The 19874-nt window shown below is 43.7% G+C and overlaps 2 protein-coding genes across 3 annotated transcripts; both read left to right on the forward strand.

Annotated features, from left to right (window-relative positions):
- The first annotated feature begins 2064 nt into the window (after positions 1 to 2064).
- LOC127774548 (phosphoinositide phospholipase C 2-like) lies at positions 2065 to 9054 on the forward strand. 2 transcript variants are annotated; one of them, XM_052300807.1, is made up of 8 exons: positions 2065 to 2665; positions 5350 to 5546; positions 6381 to 6516; positions 6611 to 7083; positions 7192 to 7309; positions 7668 to 7817; positions 7945 to 8031; positions 8442 to 9054. In XM_052300807.1, the coding sequence occupies exons 1-8, from the start codon at positions 2324 to 2326 to the stop codon at positions 8733 to 8735; spliced, it is 1797 nt and encodes a 598-aa protein (XP_052156767.1). In that variant the 5' UTR covers positions 2065 to 2323; the 3' UTR covers positions 8736 to 9054. The 2 variants fall into 2 exon arrangements, with proteins under 2 accessions (XP_052156767.1, XP_052156768.1); XM_052300808.1 differs by lacking the exon at positions 2065 to 2665 and adding an exon at positions 4412 to 4543.
- Positions 9055 to 14565: 5511 nt separating this feature from the next.
- Positions 14566 to 17660, forward strand: LOC127772564 (putative serine/threonine-protein kinase-like protein CCR3). Its single transcript, XM_052298500.1, has one exon. The coding sequence runs from the start codon at positions 14942 to 14944 to the stop codon at positions 17327 to 17329; it is 2388 nt and encodes a 795-aa protein (XP_052154460.1). The 5' UTR covers positions 14566 to 14941; the 3' UTR covers positions 17330 to 17660.
- The last annotated feature ends 2214 nt before the right edge of the window (positions 17661 to 19874 follow it).

Here is a 19874-nt window from a genome sequence, read left to right on the forward strand (position 1 = left end):
CACAAGTATATATTTCGGCCTTTCTGGAAGACAAGTGCTTAATTAAGGAACACGCATGACTGAAGAGGATTCAATATTCTAATGGAACAATGTTTGAACTAATGAGTTCTACATAAATTTCTTTAAAAATTTATATGAAATATAGATAATCTATAAGGGGTTTTAAGGGTGTGTTTGGCACCCCTTCTTCCCAACCCCTCTCCCACATTTTCCGCGCGCACACTTTTCAAACTGATAAACGGTGTGTTTTTTTCAAAAAAATTATATATGAAAGTTGCTTAAAAAACCAAATTAATCCATTTTTAAAAAAAAATAGCTAACACTACTTAGTTAATCACACGCTAATGGACTGCTTCGTTTTCCGTGCACATGCACTATTAAGGTTGGGAACCAGGCTATCCGAACACATCCTAAGACACTTGATCAGGTTCTACAAATATATATAGAAAACAATTAGGGGAAACACCAGTATTGTGGTGGTGGAGTCATGGGAGTACATAATAAAGTCCTGTTAGAAATTAAATCAATTAATCAATCACGTACGGAGAAAAGCCCAATTTCGAAGTGAATCATAAGATTCGTACAAACCACAAAAGTATTTTTTTAAGAACAAAACCACAAATTAAAAGTATGATCAAAATTGTTGGCTTCTACAGCCAAGGTAGCTGACGTGTCTGACCGTCTGCCCATGGATCTTTTTCGCACTATGAATTGATGTGTGTTACAAAAAGAGGGATCAAAGGCAAGACCCAATGAAGGCGACTCAGCTTCATCATGATGTGCTCTATCTGGTTCTCACTTAAGCCTTCATAAAATGACATGAAAAATGAATTGAAGGGGATTTGCATGCGAGATTCACGTTGGCGACAGGTACTCACTAACCTTTCTGATGGGCATAGGATTGGCATATTTGTATATGTACACAAACTATATATATGTATGGTCAGGCGATCTGCTAGCCCCTGTTTGCTATATGTACACACTGTGCCATGAAAAAAATTGAAGTGCCATTTCATTAGTAAGGTAACTGGCATCTACCAGAAAAATACACATGCATGACATATTATCCAATGTGCCAGAAAAATACACCCGACACCTTGAGACAAGTTGCCTGAAAAAAAAACACTCATCTATATATCATATGCATACAGATTTTTCAGACTTGTTAATTATTAGCGGGGTGCAAAACTGTCCTCATGGACCCACATATCAATCCACATATCAATACACATACAGTGCGATACCCAAATGTGTAAGGCTACATGGGAAAAGTAATATCATCCCTAAGGAGATATCCTCTTATATTTTTTTGCTATACAAATAATTATAAAAAATTGAAAAAGTTGATAAGATAAATCAATATGTAATAATATATCACTCTACAAATATACAAGTTTAAATTCAACATATACAAGTTGTAATAAGAAAACAAATGTGCATATAAATAGTACACATATTCAAAATCATATGCCGAATTTGAATTTGCATGTTTGTGAAATGTTAAAGTAATATATCACATATATATTGGTTTATCTTATCAAACGTTTTCATATATATGTTTTCATAAATATTTAAATAACATGTAAAATTGAGGGATATGCCTAGCTTAAAGGGTGAAAATCCATCCCCAGCCTACAAGAGACAAACCATGTGCATCCAGCAGCGATTGAGATAATAGGAGGCATCCGTGCATGCACAGTGTGGTGACCACTGATGACTGATCGACCAGCAGGTTCATTGGCCTCATCTCTAATTAACATTTTCCCTGCCTGCTAGCCTGCAATTCCACTAGCAAGTCAGTCATTGGTGTCCTCACAAAGCACACAAAAGTAACTTTCAAATAGTCTTGTGTGTTAGTTGGTCCTGGGTTAGAAAACACATTGACACAACATGCATCTATCAAAGAATTCAAGGCATGCAACCACTCTACATGCCCTGTCCCCATCCACTGTTCCCTTTTCTCAACGATTTTTTAGCATTAACATGCCTATATGTGAATGATCCATATTGCCTTTAGCCCTTTATATTGCATATATTGGTCATGCACATTTGGCACTGCCACACCACTTGGGCTAATTCAGCGGGTGTTTTCTTCTACCTCATCATCATTCTTATATATCTAAGTTACCATGTCGATCTGTTCCAAAATATAAGGGATTTTGACGATATATCTGATATATAATTAATAGATTCTCTCGCTATGTGTATATATATAGCTAGGTAGCTGAGCAAGCAGCTGGTCATCACGGATCAAGAAGAAGATTAGCTTAGCTAGCTAAAAAGTAAGTAGCCGTGCGAAGTCGCCGGCGGTGATCAGCCGGCGATGACGACGTACAGGGTGTGCTGCTTCCTGCGGCGGTTCAGGGCGGCGTCGAACGAGCCGTCGGAGGAGCTCGGCGACGTGTTCCAGGCGTACGCCGACGGCGGCGGCGGCGTGATGGGGGAGGAGGCGCTGAGGCGGTTCCTCCGGGAGGTGCAGGGGGAGGCCGCCGGCGGCGGCGACGACGAGCTGGAGGCGACGGCGAGGGAGGTGATGGCCTTCGCGGCGGAGCAGAGGCTGCTCAGGAAGGGCGGCGCCGCTGCCGCCGGCGGCGGGCTCACCGTCGAGGGCTTCCACCGCTGGCTGTGCAGCGACGCCAACGCTGCACTGGATCCTCAGAAACGGGTACGTACTTAATTTACGTGATTAGTTAGCTAATTAAACTCGTAATTAACACCTAATTAATCATGATTATGCATGGATTCGACGATCTCTTCCTCCATCATATAGCTTAATTAGCTACTCTTGTGTTCAATAGATACTACTATTAACAAATGAGTGTGAAATCAATCTGTAATAATAATAATAATAATAATAATAATAATAATAATAATAATAATAATAATAATAATAATAATAATTGATAATAATGCTCCTCCTATGCTTTTCCTTTTTTTTTACGAAAGAATGTAGAGTAGGCTTTACCTTATAGTCATTTCATTAATAGAAATGAGGTTTACAGATTACATATTAGGTGTGGGAATTATCAGATAGAAAAAAAGAACAAAAAGCAGAACAAACCAAAACAGAAAAAGAGATAATTTACAGATATATGTGCATGCCTATGTTCTTCTATAGAAACTATATCCCAGTTACTTATTATGCGTATATATATAAGGAATTAATTCACATTCAGGAGCAACTAGGCAAGGCCTTCATCGTCAGATACTGTACATGGATAATCATACAGAGGCTAACCATGGCCATGCAAAAAAGCTAAGGGAATATTTTTTTAGTGCCATATATATATTACTAATCCTTTGTGTATATATACTATCTGGCATTAATTTAATAGTTTTTTATGGCCAGATAAACTAGTAAATTAAATTAGGTAGAGGAGCAGTTGGTTGGTTATTAGGAAAAAGATAGATTAAAGCTTGTTCTATTTGGTGCCAAAACATGATGCATCACTGTACTGTTGATTAACAGTTAGGCACATGAGAAGCTAGTAGAAGCTTACATTAGCATCTACATGGTGGGTCAGATGAGACATCAAAAGATCGATAAGGATCACCTAGACTCATATAGAAGCAGTTAATATGGACAGTCTTGATCTACTTTCGGCGTGTTTAGTTCCAAAATATTTCTTTAAACTTTTAACTTTTTCATCACATCAAAACTTTTTAACACATATAAACTTCTAACTTTTCCGTCACATCGTTTCAATTTCAACCAAACTTTTAATTTTGACGTGAACTAAACGCAGTCTTTAATTAGCTTCCGGTGTTATATCTCTTCAGGTCTTAATTAGTACCTTCTGTCACTTGCTCCTCGATCGATACAAACTGGATAGTATTACGTTGGAAGTACAAATGAATTGCTAGCAACTCGGATCTTGACTGACGCAATATTAAGTAAAAACATTGTTAACTGACACCCAAAGAAAAATATAGCCAACCTAGTACCTGTATCAATTTCAAGCAACAGACCCGAAAGATTCTCCAGTTCTCCGCGTGGACTGAGCTAGCTGTGGCTGCCGCAGGACTCAGCAAGCAAAATTCTAATATGAGTGTTGCGGCAGAGTTTACAAAACCATACGGTTATTATGGTGGTTATCACGTATGATAATCTTCTCGGTTTGTGAAACCACGGTATATATCGTGATAATCATACAATTTTCACAGTAACCACGTGATTATCATGATAATCATCAAACCGTTGGGTGACGATAACTCCACCCATAATGGTTTGGTGAACCTTGTGTTTCACTGCTACCTTTAGCAGCTGAACTGAACCAAACAGACTCAATATTTCTTCACTAGTGTCCCTCACAAAATCTTAAAGCGGCTTCTTCTACTGGTTTGATTTTTTTCCCTCTCCCCCTCTTCTCATCTCCACCTTCCATCCTCACTTTCAGCTGGCTTAGAAGGGCAGGTGGTCCGTTGGCAACTTGGCATTGCGGTTGCCTAGGCAGAGGCAACCTAGGGACCATGGATGAGCTCTCACAAGCGCCTCCAAAACAAAAGAAGATAAGGTCCCTGGTCATATGAGAATGGAGAACAGGTCGATGATGTTGGAATAAGTGAATTCCCGTCTTTCATTATCAGTCTAAATTTTTTATTCAAACCAATCGACGCATGCAACTCAATATAGTATCAGTCCCAAGTTTAAACCCTAGTTGGCATATAATTAAATAAAAAATGCAACCTATTTCTATCTGAGGTTTGAGGGGGACCTCGTGTGAAGGGAAGTGTTGAAATATAAGTGAATTGTCCGTTTTTCTTCATCAGCTTAAATTTTTGGGTTAAACTGTTCGGGATGTATTACACAATAGTGAAAAGAATCTGTGTATACAACTCAATGGTGTGGAGGAGAAATTGGTCAAGTCTATAGAGGGGTCGGTGCGTACAACTCAATCGTGGGAAGTGAAGAGGAGGTCGGTGTGTACAACTCAATAGTGGGAAGTGAAGAGGGAGGTTGATGTGTACAACTCTATTTTTTTAGATAAAGACAACTCAATTAATAGTGGGAAGTAGGGGGGGGGGGGGGGGGGGGGGATCGGTGTGTACAATTCAATAGTGTAGAAGGGGAAATTCAGATGAGCATGTTGCTGCCCATGCGCAGAGCTACGAGAAGACTGCTTTTGCGGTTTCGCCTAGGACACATGCCATGTGAAAATATCAAGTCCTTTCGGTGAGCGAAGGACCGAAGTCCTACATAACTTTTTCCCTTGTTTGTTACTCGATAAACCAAAACCAAACCGTAAAAACTGAATATATATTCATGTAAAAAAATAATCCTCGCTATACAAATAAGTTGAAAGATATAGCTACAAAATAAGCAGATGTCTCTCTATGTTATGGGTGCAGGTATATCAAGACATGGGATTGCCTCTGTCACACTACTTCATCTACACGGGGCACAACTCATACCTGACGGGGAACCAGCTGAGCAGCGGGTGCAGCGAGGTGCCCATCGTGAAGGCCCTCCACGACGGCGTCCGTGTCATCGAGCTCGACCTCTGGCCCAACGCTGCCAAGGACGCCGTCGAGGTCCTCCACGGCAGGTAATCCGCTCGATCAACCACCATCCTACCTTCCTCCAATCTCCATTGCATCCTTAATTTCAATTCACGACAGATTTTTGCTATACGACACTAGTCCCTTTGTCCACAGATTTTGAGCAATTTTACCCATCCTATATTTATACCTCCAGGTACCACATTTTGCACATAAAATTTTAATACCTTGGATATCAACTTTTACACTATAAAGTACCTCGAGGTACCCAAAAATTGGTACCAAATATTGGACGCTAAAATTACTCTAATTTTTTGTTTTAATTTTCCATTTCAATCGTCCTCTCATGTAATTTCATCATCTACTACTCATCCTAACTAGGCGATGGAAATCGTGGTATGAATTTTATCTTAATTTTATTATATTCTAAAACATTAAAATACTCATATTTTTTGGATGAAAGTAGCTGTTAACTATGTTAATTTATGAAATTTATGTTCAATATAACAGTGACTATGATTAAAAGTGCATTAAAATTAAAAAAAAAGGTTTAGTGGCTATCCTAGCCGTTGTGTATTTGCTGATGGGTTGTCCTAAATTAATTAATTAGAAAACCAAATTAACTACTGCAGATTCAACGAATTAAATTAAATTAATGAAATGGAAACCAGACCAAACTATGGACCTATATGGGCCAAAATAAATCTACCGGCCCGTCATTAGGAGATAGAGTAGGCCCATGGGCAATGAGGTGGCCCATGGGCCGCGTCCATCACCGGCCTGCTTCACGACGCCGCCGCGCGCGCCGCGACCCGTCGGCTTCAGCTCACCGTTGCCAGCCGTCGCCGGAGAAGAAGCTGACGACGATTTCGCTCCCGCAGGACGCTGACATCGCCGGTGGGTCTGATGAAATGCCTTGAGGCCATCAGGGAGCACGCGTTCGTCGCCTCCCCTTACCCTGTCATCCTCACCCTCGAAGATCACCTCACTCCCGACCTCCAATCCAAAGTCGCCAAGGTGAACACGCATTTGCCATCTCGATCACCTCACCTTCTTCTTCCTCCATATACTGACAATGGCGGCATCGATCGATGGATTTTCACTCGCGCAGATGATCAAGGAGACGTTCGGTGACATGCTCTACGTCTCTGAAACTGAGAACATGGCGGAATTCCCTTCGCCGGACGAGCTCAAGGGGAAGATCATCGTGTCGACGAAGCCGCCCAAGGAGTACCTCCAGACCAAGAACGACGCCGACGCCGACGAGGCCGGCGTCTGGGGCGAGGAGATCACCGACGACAAGGTGGCGGCGACGGCGATGACGACAGAAGAGAAATGCGCGGCGGCGGAGGAAGCAGTCGCCGCCGCCGCCGTCGACGAGGAGATGCAGGAGGCCGAGACGGACAAGAAGACGCAGCACGGGGTGGACAACGAGTACAGGCGCCTCATCGCCATCCCTCTGACAAGAAGAAAGCACGACATGGATCAGGACCTCAAGGTCGATCCCGACATGGTGACGCGCCTCAGCCTCGGGGAGAAGGCCTACGAGAAGGCCATTGTCACCCATGGAGCTCACATTATCAGGTGATTTCAGCTTTAGTAACATGACAGGTTTAGTTTGCATGTACAGCTTATTCTGAACTGAACTCTGTGTCTGACAGGGTTAGTGTTCTTGTTCTTGTTTTTGTTCAGGTTTACGCAGTGGAACTTGCTGAGGATATTCCCTCGGTCGACGCGCATTACGTCTTCGAATTATAATCCTTTGATGGGTTGGAGGTATGGAGTTCAGATGGTTGCAGCAAACATGCAGGTAACTAGTGCAATTTATGTTATTTCTGTCACACTATTAATAATGGTCTTATTCTGCATGATAAGCACATGAGTCATCATGTTTACTTTTTCAGTTCAGCATTGCAATTGTGTTACATATAGTGGAGTGGTATTCTATTTAACAAATCACAACTTAGTTTGAACTAGTGAACTGGGATATCCTCTTGCAGAGTTGCAGTATAAAAGGATTGTAGCAAGGAAACATTTTTTGTGTCTTTTTCTAAAATCAGGTCTAGCACAAGGAAAGTACTGAATAGTTAAAAAAAAAAAAGGCTTTGTGAAGATACATAATAGTTCACCCACTTTGATCTGAGCTATCTGCTACCATTCATGTTCAGGGCCATGGAAGAAAGCTGTGGCTGACTCAGGGGATGTTCCGAGCAAACGGCGGTTGCGGTTACGTCAAAAAGCCTGATATTCTGATGAACAACGATCCAGATAAACTGTTTGATCCTACATCCAAACTACCAGTAAAGACAAGACTAAAGGTAAACTGGACAAAAGCTAAATTTCCTTTTATTACCGGAAGATCCCAAATGTGCTACTACTATTTTTCATATCTGCTACAGTAACTGAAAGTCTGTAACCATTGTGCCAATGCTACAAAATCTGAAGGTGACGGTGTACATGGGAGACGGATGGCGATTCGACTTCCGCAAGACACATTTCGACAAATGCTCACCCCCAGACTTCTATGCAAGGGTTAGCATTCTGATCAATCTCATGTACTACTTCCGTTTTTTAATAGATGATGTCATTAACTTTTAGACACATGCTTAACCATTCATCTTATTCAAAAAGTTTCGTAATTATAGTTTATTTTGTTGTGAGTTGTTTTTATCACTAGAACTACTTTAAAGCATGATTTATATCTTATGCATTTGCAAAAAAAATTAAATAAGACGAAGATCAAACGTGAGCCCAGAAGTTAACGACGTCTCATCTTTTAAAAAACAAAGAGAGTACTACATATCTAACAAATTAATCGATTACCTAAGATGTACTGAAACTCTGAATGAGCTGTACACAGAGAAGCAAACTCTGAATGTTCAGTTCAGACTTCAGACATGGCAAATGGCTGACAAGAAAAGAAAAACTGAAAACTACTGCAGGTGGGTATAGCCGGAGTAGAAGCAGACACGAGGATGGAGCAGACGAAGGTGAAGATGGACACGTGGATTCCGGCATGGGATCACGAGTTCGAGTTCCCGTTGAGCGTGCCGGAGCTGGCGCTGCTCCGGGTGGAGGTGCACGAGTCCGACAACCACCAGAAGGACGACTTCGGCGGGCAGACCTGCCTGCCGGTGTGGGAGCTCCGGCGAGGCATCCGGTCCGTCAGGCTCTGCGACCACCGCGGCGAGCCCCTCCGCTCCGTCAAGCTCCTCATGCGCTTCGACTTCACCTGACTACTCCATCTTCTTCTTCATCATCGTCATCGTCTTAGTAGTAGTAGTTCCATGTATGATATCATGAGGGATGAAGCATTGATCGTACTTTCTCCGTCCCGAAATATAGCAATGTAGGATTAGATGGAAACATCTTAATACTACGAATCTGGATATGTCCTATCTAGTTCTGGTTTGCTATGTTTTAGGACGAATATAGTACATAAAATTTTAGAAGTTTTTGTTTTAAAAAAGAATAAATTTTGTGCGAAACGGAAGGTGTGATTGTACATTTTGTACGTACATTGTTTGTTATTGATTAATAAACGTGTTAATAAAAGAGGGAAGGATTCTTTTAATTTCAAGGTGTTGCCATTGATTACATGTTGGTGTTGAGCCACAAATCATTGTTAGGAATCACTCACAAAGGCCAACTAGGTAGGTGTTTAATTATTTTCATGTTTATGTACAAGACCTCTAGCTTTCAATATGCTGTGCAATTGTCTTTGATCTACAAGTAGCCAAGTCCAAGATAATTTGGAATTCAATTCAATGCTGAAGCTACATCCATGCCTGGGTAATGGTTTTTTTTTTCTCCCATGTAGATGAGGTTGACCACGCGTCGATAAGACTAAGTCCAAGTTTAATAGTATTAATCTTGAGGTTTCAAAACGTAAGTCAAAGGGAAGATAGTTGCTGCATAAAATTTATGAGGACAGGAAAAGATGGATGTTTTTAAGGCGATTCTAGCGTGTGGTAAAGGTCATTTAGGACATGGTTTTGGATTTTTTTAAACAAAGCAGAAATGTCAATTGTAAGTTGTCTAAATTCTGGAATTCAGCAGTAAGCACATCGGGCTATCTGAGGGAAGCTGGATTAATTATCTGACATGAATATTGAGGCCTCAAGATAGCTGGTAAAAAATGATGTTTCTATGAAGTGACAGATCATTTATTAAGAGCAGAGGATGTTGTGATGTACTCCTACTCCTATTATCTGAAACGAAAAGTTGGTTTAATTTAGAGTAGAAGCTGATCTGATGAAAAGTGACAGATCATGGAAAAGAAAGAACTCATATTTGCAGTTGCAGTACCATTCAATTTTACGGTTTCAATGTCAAATTTCAGCCGGCTCTTGACTTTCTGCATGCATTGAGCCGGTCAGACATGGCATGCTGAAACTGAATAGAAGAAGAAGAAGAAGACAACATTGCCAGCCAGAGATAATGTTAATCTGCTACTGCTACTTCATCTTCTCATGAAAAGTGGTATTAATATAAATTCATCTTCTGCGGAGACTTGGAAGATGTATTAATTGTCGGTACCAACCGTTCTCAACTCTGAAGTTGATGTGTTCCACTGCATCCCCACCACTAATTCATATGAACTCCATTTTCATCGGCCAATCTTGAATCTTCCATCCATGTTGAAACTGTGCTTCCTGTGAGGTAACACAGCGGATTAGTCATGCGAGATAAGCAGTTCATCAGAGGATTAGTCATTTCTTCAGTACAGAAGGTTTTTCTGAGTCAGGTTTCTGAATTTTCCAGTGAAGAAGAGGATGTCCACCCAATTTCTAGAACCTGAAACCATATTCTGACGGCTGTGTGCACTCTTTGGGTGCAGAAGCCGGAGGTGCTCTCAGAATAATTGTATCACTTGATAGAATTTTACTGAGATTAATAAAGCTTCCATTATCTAAAAAAAATATTCTGACGGCAAAGTTCCAACGATCCTGACGCGGCTGGCACACCAATTAATGGCCCAAAATATCAAGATTCATTCATAGCCTATTAGCCTTGAGAAAAAGGATTCCATTTGCCATTGTTAAGATGACAAGTAGAGACAGCAAGTGGCACTCATAACGTGTAGAAAGGATTCCTGCCTGGATCATGAGAGATTCCAACCAAGACTGGTTGTAGTGCCTGTAATTGCACGCAATTCAGGACCAGTATTACTCTGACCTGCTCTTCATTCTTCAGACTTCAGAATTCTCATGCACGTTAATTCTTGGGTTAATCCTGCTAGCTGCCTAGCTTTGTATAGTACTCATGTATTAATATGCTGTGCTGGGGTTCATCAATACTACTTAGTATTGAGTGAGATGCTTGGACAAAATAATACTTAACCAACTCCTCCATAACTAACTGTCTTGACATAAATGGAGGATCATTCAGTGTGAGTGGTGAGTGAGGTGTGAACGAACAGTGGGAAACGATCAGAGAAACGAAAGCAACATCCACCATCCATAATCTGAATCTGTCACCATTCATGTGTGAATCGAAGAGCAACAACAACAACCCGGAATTGAAAGACACCCAAGGAGCAGATTAGCCATCCTGCCCCCATCGATCGATCCTGTATTTATATACGCATATGTACAGTACAACATGCAAGATACCTGCATATCTGTATTCTACTGGACTTCTGAATTCTGATCAAATATTCAGAACTAATCATATGGTGACAACTCATAACAAGTATTCCATATCTCTTTTAAGATAAATAAAGTTTTATAGATCTTAGACAATTATATCGTAATTACTCTAAAATCACTTTCAGCCTCAGCATAATTAGGATACACACCCTATGATTATTGTTTTTTAAAAAAGAAAGATGACATGACAACAAATGCCATATCGTGTGATGACAAACTACAACCATAAGTAATATTCATTCTCAAACTCCAATTAAGTATTCTATGTCTAATCTTTGAAATTACATTTTACCATATTAGTATTATCATGACGTGGATATATATATACATGTACAAAATAAGCATTTTTCCAGAAACATGCTAGTCCTCGTAGTACTACTAATCTAGTCCTGACTTGGACTCTGAACGAGCTAACCTTGTTGCCTTTGACTGCTTTGACCGTTGACCCAGCTTGGGTCATGCATGACTGGAGAACGTGGCACTCCCTGCACCGTCGGATCATGACCGTACACAAAACAAGCTGGAGTAGCGTGTGCCCTTGATTTCTTCCATGGCTAAACAAAAAGTCCAAAGCATGGTAAAGCTAGTCTATTACTGTATCCTCATAAATCAGCAACTAATCAAGCATGCAAAAGGCATGTCAGTAATATTAGCTAATCAACTGATCATGTGGAAGTCAATGCTAGTTTTGATGGTTCGTAGTAGCAGCCACAGCTGCAAAAAAGTCAATCGATCAGGTGAAGAACTGGCTCATTAATCGCACATGCACGTGTTAGGAGAGAACTAATTACTACTAGTATAATTAAGTTGCCATATACAAGAATAAAGTATGAGAATAGTGACCTGGTCAATGATCTTTCAGAACGAAATCAGCGATGACAGCCGTCAAGTTTATACCTGACCAGACGATGTATTGTAATTAAATATACTCCACTAGATCAGCATTAGAAGTTTAGTATTGTAATCCACAAAGGTTACTTATTAGATTGGTGAGTAGATTATGAACCCAATTAGGGCTCCTTTGAAATCGAAAGATTCTTTTTGAAGGAATGGGTAAGATATGAATCTTTGTATGATCTTCCTACATACTTATTAATACTTCTTTAGAACAAAGGATTTTGAAATTCCTGTAAAATGGACAAATATATAATTGTTTGGAGTAGGAATTTTAGAGGAAATCTACCGTAAGGTCCAAGCTTATAGAAAATTTTCCAAACAACACAATTCAGCAATCCTCCCAAGGACTATACTATCACCCTAATTTCTATATTTTTTTTCTGTTACTACTCTTTTCAATTCTTACATTTCAAAATGAGCCCTTAGGTTGTTCTTCAGGCTGTTTAAAAAAACAAAAAATGGAAACAGAAGTGGCGGCTGCATTAGGTGAAATTCAGAGTTGGCACAGTAGCACAGAAGCAGTACAACAACTGCAGGGGATGCGAAGCTGCCGACCTGACGGCCAGATTCGGGCACCAGAATCTGATTCTGACCGCGAAACGCACACGGAAGATTAGGCTAATCCTACTGGTAATTTTGCAACGCGATGATGGTGATTGCTTCTCGTTCTTGACACCGGCCAGCCATTCCAATTTTGCTTTGTGCAAATTTATTTCTTTTTCCCCCACTTTCTTTTCCTTTTTCTTTTCAGTCAGAGCTTGAAAGGAAAAGAGCAATGGTAGGACACACAAGCTGCTGCCTGCAGTAGTATATGGTTCTTTAATTTCTTGGCAATAATGATCTTTATTTAATTTAGGAGAGGTGATGCAGGGTTAACTATGAACTATGCTGCATTTGGAGAGAACAATGATAGTCTTGGCTGCAATTGTACACAATTGATTTCGGTGCTTTGACCAGGGAACAGTATATAGTTAGTAGAATAGTAGTATTTATTTTAGATTGTCATAGATTACGTGTTTCGAACATGCCTTTTTGACGTTTACCTGGAGTTTGTTTACTTGAGACCATCATAACATTTGAACCATGAATAGTAGTAGTCCAGTCAAAAGCCAAAACTATGGCCATACAATACAACACCACAGAAGCCCCAACTTTAGCAGGTATTACTACTTTGCAAAAAAATAGGTGTTAGATAAAGCCCTTTTCCTTTTACCACTAATTCAACTGATTAGGTACAATAGATTCATATTTTAGGATAACTTATTATATATTTTTTCGATAACAAGTTTTTTTCGATAACAAGGAAGAGGCGAAGAGCACATATGAGCACACCAGTATCTATTGTCCTACGCACACTATAAACAAACACTTGCGAATGCGCCTCATAAAACATGCTAAGATGTAATGTAAATCAACGGTAGTTCCCTACCACGAAAAAAGTTTCTATAAAGAACATATCCGTATCTATTATAGCTCTGGTTTGCAAATAAAAAGAAGAGTAAATTGCATTTAGGGCCACCTTTTATCACTAAAGTTCCACTTTGGACTACCCTTTAACCCATTTTTTCATTTTGGACTAGATTAGTTTGCCTCTATTTCACTTTGAACCACCCCAAAAACTTTTCTCGAGCACATAAATGACTTTAACCACATCGGCACCCATAAACCGATAATCTTTCCGACTTATATAGACTATTCTTCGTAAGATTAGAAGGTAGATGTAGCTAGAAAAGTGACTTGGGGTGGTCTAAACTGCAACAAAGGTAATCTTACCTAGTCTAAAGTGAAAATATTAGCTAGAGGGTGGTCCAAAGTGAAACTTTGGTAATAAAAGGTGGACCAAAGTGCAATTAACTCTAAAAAGAATTGAGGCTTAAGCTAGTAGCCTAACACAGGGCCTGTTCACTTTGATGCCATTTTCAACTTTACCAAATTTTAGTAAAGTTGCTAAAAAATGGCTACATTTAGTTTGCTACCAAATTTTGGTAACTATATAAGAAATTCTGCCACAAAATTTTGGCAACTATGACAAAATTTAGTAAGGTTTTTTTGGCAACAAAGTGAACAGGCCCACAATATTTTACTATGTGTTTCCTCCAGCTAAATAACAATTTCTCATTTATAGTATGTTCCAACTCAAGCATAAAAAGGCTAAAGCAAAAATATCTTTTTATTTTCTTTAGATTGAAAATAATTATTGTTTTAGATAAAGACATTGCCTCTTTGAGTACTACAGTATATGTACAACTATCAATAAATACATAATTTTCATTAAAGTATTTTTTAAGATTAATCTATAGAAGTTGTCCATATGTATGAGAAAACGAGAGAGTACACGCAGGGAAAGTATTTGGAAGATCCTACCAGTAGTAGTACAAAATGACAAATAAATTTTGACCGGAGTGATAGTGGTGTGGCGCTACGACTGGACTGACATACTCCTCGGAACCGGTGGTGCCTCGAAACGTTCATCAAACGCAACGTGACTCCACACTCTTTTGTTCGTTACCCATTCCAGCCTGGCACCCGATCCGACGCGTCCGTCCGGCGACCCGGTTTGACCCACCCCAGTAGCGTGTCGTGTCGTGTCCGCGTGGCGGACCGCAATAAAACCAGTCTCAGCCAGCGTGGCTAGAAAAAAAACCAAACCAAACCGGGGAAGCGCGACGCGGCCACGACCCGACCGACCCAACGCGGCCACGCGTCTCGTCGTGTTTCTCCTTTTCCACCTCCCCTTTTTTTTCCACGCACTTTAATTTGAGCAATTTAATCCGCGCCTTCCTCTCACAAGTCTCCTCTTCTTCTACGTACTCCTCTCCTTCCCCCGCGCAGCCGTACACGACTCCCGATGAGATGACGGCCACCGCCGCCGTCGTCGCCGCCCGCCTCATCCAATGACCCCGCTCCTCCTCCTCCTCCTCCTCCCCCTCCTCCTCCTCGCCCCGGCCTCCGCCTCCACCGTCGCCATCGCCGCCGGCCCCACCGCCTGCGCCGTCGCGGAGGGAAACTCCACCGTCTACTGCGCCTCCGCCACCAACTCGTCCTCCTCCGCCGCCGTCGCGCCGTTCGTCAGCTTCTCCCAGGTGTCCGGCGGCGGGGGGGCGTTCGTCTGCGGGCTGCAGGTCGGGGGGCGCGCGCTCTTCTGCTGGCCGGCCGCGGCGCCGGGTCAGCTCAGGCGGGTGTACAACGGCCCGGGCCAGCTGTCACAGCTCGCCGTCGGGGGCGGCCATGTCGCGGCGTACGACGCCGCGGCGCGGGTGATACGGTGGTGGCGTGGCGGGGACCGGTTCCCTCTCTGGTTCGGCGGTGGGTTCGCCTCCCTCGTCTCCGGCGACGACTTCACCTGCGCCGTGGAGACGAGCACCTCCGCCGTCCGGTGCTGGGGCCCGCGCGGCGGCGCCGTGGAGGCGGGTTTTCTCAACGCCTCCGTCTCCGCCCTCGCCGCGGGAGGTTCCCGCGCGTGCGGGGTGAGGAGGAACGACGGCGGCGTGCTCTGCTCCGGCGGTGGCGTGCTCGCGCCGCGCGAGGACCTGTACGTGGACGGCCTGGCCGTCGGAGACTCCCACGCGTGCGGCCTCCTCCGGCCGAACCACACCGCCGCGTGCTGGAGCCTCGGGGGCGCCACCACCACGCTCTACTACCCGGCGGTCGGCACGGCGTTCGAGCTCCTCGTCGCCGGCGGTAACCTCACGTGCGGCCTCGTGTCGGCCAACTTCAGCCTGCTCTGCTGGTCGAGGGATGGGTTGGTGGCGGCGGAGGTGAACCTGCCGCCGATCCTCCCCGGCGTCTGCGTCTCCGACAACAGCTCGTGCAAATGCGGCCCGCTCCCGGACTCCGGGAGGTTCTGCAAGGTCTCCGGCGACGTCATCTGCAGAAGGTTCTGTGACACGTCGCCGCCGCCGTCTCCTCGTACGCCGTCGCCGCCGGCGACCCCGAGCTCGAGACGCGGCGTGTCCAAAGGCTGGATCGCGTTCGCCGTCGTCGGCGCGGTGGGCTGCTTCGCGGGGCTCTGCTCCATCGTCTACTGCCTCCTCTTCGGCTTCTGCAGCCACAAGAAGGTGCACAACTCTGTCCAGCCCAACATCGCCAGCAACAACAACGGCGGCGGCGGCGGCGGCGCCGCCGCAGCTGTCGGCAGTGGCGCGCCGAGCCCGTACGGGTCGCCGAACGGGTCGCTCGGCCGCCTGCGGCGGCAGCTGTCGCGCGTGATGACGCGGCAGCGGAGCGGGCCGTCGTCGTTCAAGGACCCCGCCGAGGAGTTCACCTTCGCGCAGCTCGCGGCGGCGACCAAGGACTTCGCGGCGGAGGCCAAGATCGGGGAGGGGAGCTTCGGGACGGTGTACCGCGGCAAGCTCCCCGACGGGCGGGAGGTGGCCATCAAGCGCGGCGAGTCGGGGCCGCGCGCGCGCAAGTTCCAGGAGAAGGAGACGGCGTTCCGGTCGGAGCTGGCCTTCCTCTCGCGGCTCCACCACAAGCACCTCGTCGGCTTCGTCGGCTACTGCGAGGAGAGCGACGAGCGGCTGCTGGTCTACGAGTACATGAAGAACGGCGCGCTCTACGACCACCTCCACCCCAAGCCCAACGGCTCGTCCTCGCCGTCCGCGTCGCCGGTGGCCACGTCGTGGAAGCTGCGCATCAAGATCCTGCTCGACGCGTCGCGCGGCATCGACTACCTCCACTCGTACGCCGTGCCGCCGATCATCCACCGCGACATCAAGTCGTCGAACATCCTGCTCGACGGCAGCTGGGTGGCGCGCGTGTCGGACTTCGGGCTGTCGCTGATGGGGCCGGAGACGGAGGAGGTGAAGCACCTGTCGATGAAGGCCGCCGGGACGGTGGGGTACATGGACCCGGAGTACTACGGCCTCCACCACCTCACCGTCAAGAGCGACGTCTACGGCTTCGGCGTCGTCATGCTCGAGGCGCTCACCGGGAAGCGCGCCATCTTCAAGGAGGCCGAGGGCGGGAGCCCCGTCAGCGTGGTGGACTACGCCGTCCCCAGCATCGTCGCCGGCGAGCTCAGCAAGGTGCTCGACGCCCGCGCGCCGGAGCCGAACGCGCACGAGGCCGAGGCCGTCGAGCTGGTCGCCTACACGGCGGTGCACTGCGTCCGGCTGGAGGGGAAGGACCGGCCGGCGATGGCGGACATCGTGGCCAACCTCGAGACGGCGGTGGCGCTCTGCGAGGACAGCGCCACCGGCGGCGGCGCCGCCGGCCATGGCAACAGCTCGTCCAGCGCCAGCCTCTCCATCACGTCCATGGAGTTGAGTAGGATGGATTGATTGAGATTAGTAGCTTCCCTAATTCAAATCCAGAGTTTCAAATTGTGATTAGCCCCGGAAGGAGATTTTAAAATTTGTTGCTTCACTTCATTTTTTTTAGAGGAGAACATCATTTGTGTGATTCTCTCACACATTTTGTTCATGGTGGCTGTACATGATTTTGTATTGAACTGATTTCTCTTTTCATAGATGAGAAAATTTCTCTCTTTTTTTTTTCTACTACAAACATTCAACAAGAAACCAACCACATTGATTTCATTCAATTCTTTCGATAATGGAAGCATAACTTCTTGCCTCTGCAAATTGCAATTGAATGGTCCATGCCATATCATTTTATCGTGTTTGAATTTTCACAAGTGAAATTTCAACAAATTGCGTGTGAATTGAAGAGAGCAGTTGGTTGTTTGGTTGGTCTACATGGTTATACACAATGCAAGCACAACAAAAGGAGGCCGTTTACTTTTCTCCATTCTCTCTGCATTCACATCGGTTTGGTCGTGGATCCTGTACTCTTCCATGATCAATATGTACTCTTCTTCCTTGATCCTTATGCAACCCACACTAATCATGATGGGAAGACCATAATTCAGCAAGAGAGCAAATGCCATTAATCAATTGTGAGCTGAATTTGTTAGGACACTCTAACTCAAGAAGATGCTGTACATTTAGAGTGACAAAGCTCCTACTAATCTTCAGAGAATAGTTCTATTAGGGATTACATTAGCGCCATTAGGCCCTAGTAAACAGTAGTGCCGACAAATGCTATCTCCACATTTCATAGAGAGGTAGTAGTATATTATATTAGTACAAATGCATAGGGATTTAATTACTGTGATCTTTGTCCCTGACATAGTACATTATGGTCCTACTCCTACCTTACACAACATTGCATTAAATTGCATTTTGTCCATACAGGAACATTAGAGGAGAAGAAAATGGCCGCATCCATATGGTTGGTGAAACAAATCCTTCGTCTTGTTGCTTTAAATTGCATTTCAGCTTCAGTTATACTATCTATCTACTCTATCTAATCTAGGTATCCCCACATTTCATGCCCATCATGCTTGAAAAGAAAAGGAAAAAGAACATCTTTTGTTTTTCTTAAAGACTCAATATATCTTGAAATGGATAGTGGAGCAGGTCAAAGAAGATGCACAGTGTTGAAATTTTCAGAAAGCTAAAGCTGGTAGTATGTTTGTCAGTGAAATGTAGTAAAGGTTAGTATCTAATGATTGAGGAAGAACAATCATTCGATTTGAGTACGCAAAAGCTTGTGCCTTAATAGCACTCCCTCCTGTAATCCTGTTCCACAAAAAAGCAGAGATATACTGCAGAAAAACAGTCTCTTCAGATTATGGCTCACTGAACCTGCAAAAATCACAAACAACAAAATGCTTAATCTCTGATGAACGGCATGAACCGCAGCTGATAATATCACTGTCAGGACATATGATCAATCAGCTTGGTCTGGAGAAAAACAGTCTCATCAGATTATGGATCACTGAACCTGCAAAAACCACAAACAACAAAATGCTAATCTCTGATGAATCACTACTGACAATATCACTGTCAGGACATATGATCAATCAGCTTGGTTTTGCCATCACCAACCATGTCACTTTCCATTTGGCACTCACCTTAATTAATTAATCTATTGTCAAGGTATGGGAACACATGACCTTTTCTTTGCAAGCAGCACTGCAGCCATGCTGGATTGCAGTATATAATATGAATCTTTTTTAGCTTGCAAATTAGCCTCCACTTTACACAGAGCTACTAGCAAGATGAGTAAGAAACAGCTGGGCATGTCAAGTGAAATAATGCAGCCGACTTGAGGCGGCCAAAAGTTATTCAGCAGAAAGCTCAAAAGCGGTTGTGAAAAATGAGCTTTGACGAAACTTATGCCTTTCCATTGTCGTGAGCTCATGATTCTGCTTTTGCTGATGGACGCATTTGAATAGCCAAAACCGAAACTTCGTCCCCTCGATTAGTTTGATTTGATGGATTATAAGTGAAGGTTATCTGAATTCTGGAGATGTCTTTTTCCAGCTCAAAAGTGTTTGTTTTATTAATCTTTTTCTTTCTTACCGAATATTGTTTCTAGCTGCAATTTTTCTCTTAATCATATGTTTTTTCATCATACTTATACTTATACATGATGTTCCTGCAGACTTTAAAAAATTGTCTTGAAAGGATCTTGCAAATTTTATAGCATATATATAATATAATATAGAGTAATAGATTAAGCGTTAATTTCTAAGTGGGTTTCTTATGGCCTTATGGGCCATGATTTTTGGACTGGGCTGATGATGTTCAAGGCCTACAGATGACTGTGCCCAGTGGGCCATTTGGGTCCATGTTGTATAGGGCCTGTTCACTTTGATAAAAAAAAAACCTTACCAAATTTTGGTATTGCCGAAATTTTGGCAACTGTGTCAAAATTTTGGCAGGCAGGATTTCTTATATAGTTACCAAAATTTGGCAGCAAACTAAATGTAACCACTTTTTTTTTTGGCAATTTTACCAAAATTTGGTAAGGTTGAAA

Source organism: Oryza glaberrima, chromosome 5, assembly GCF_000147395.1.
Source record: "Oryza glaberrima chromosome 5, OglaRS2, whole genome shotgun sequence".
In the NCBI taxonomy this organism is placed as follows: Eukaryota; Viridiplantae; Streptophyta; class Magnoliopsida; order Poales; family Poaceae; genus Oryza; species Oryza glaberrima.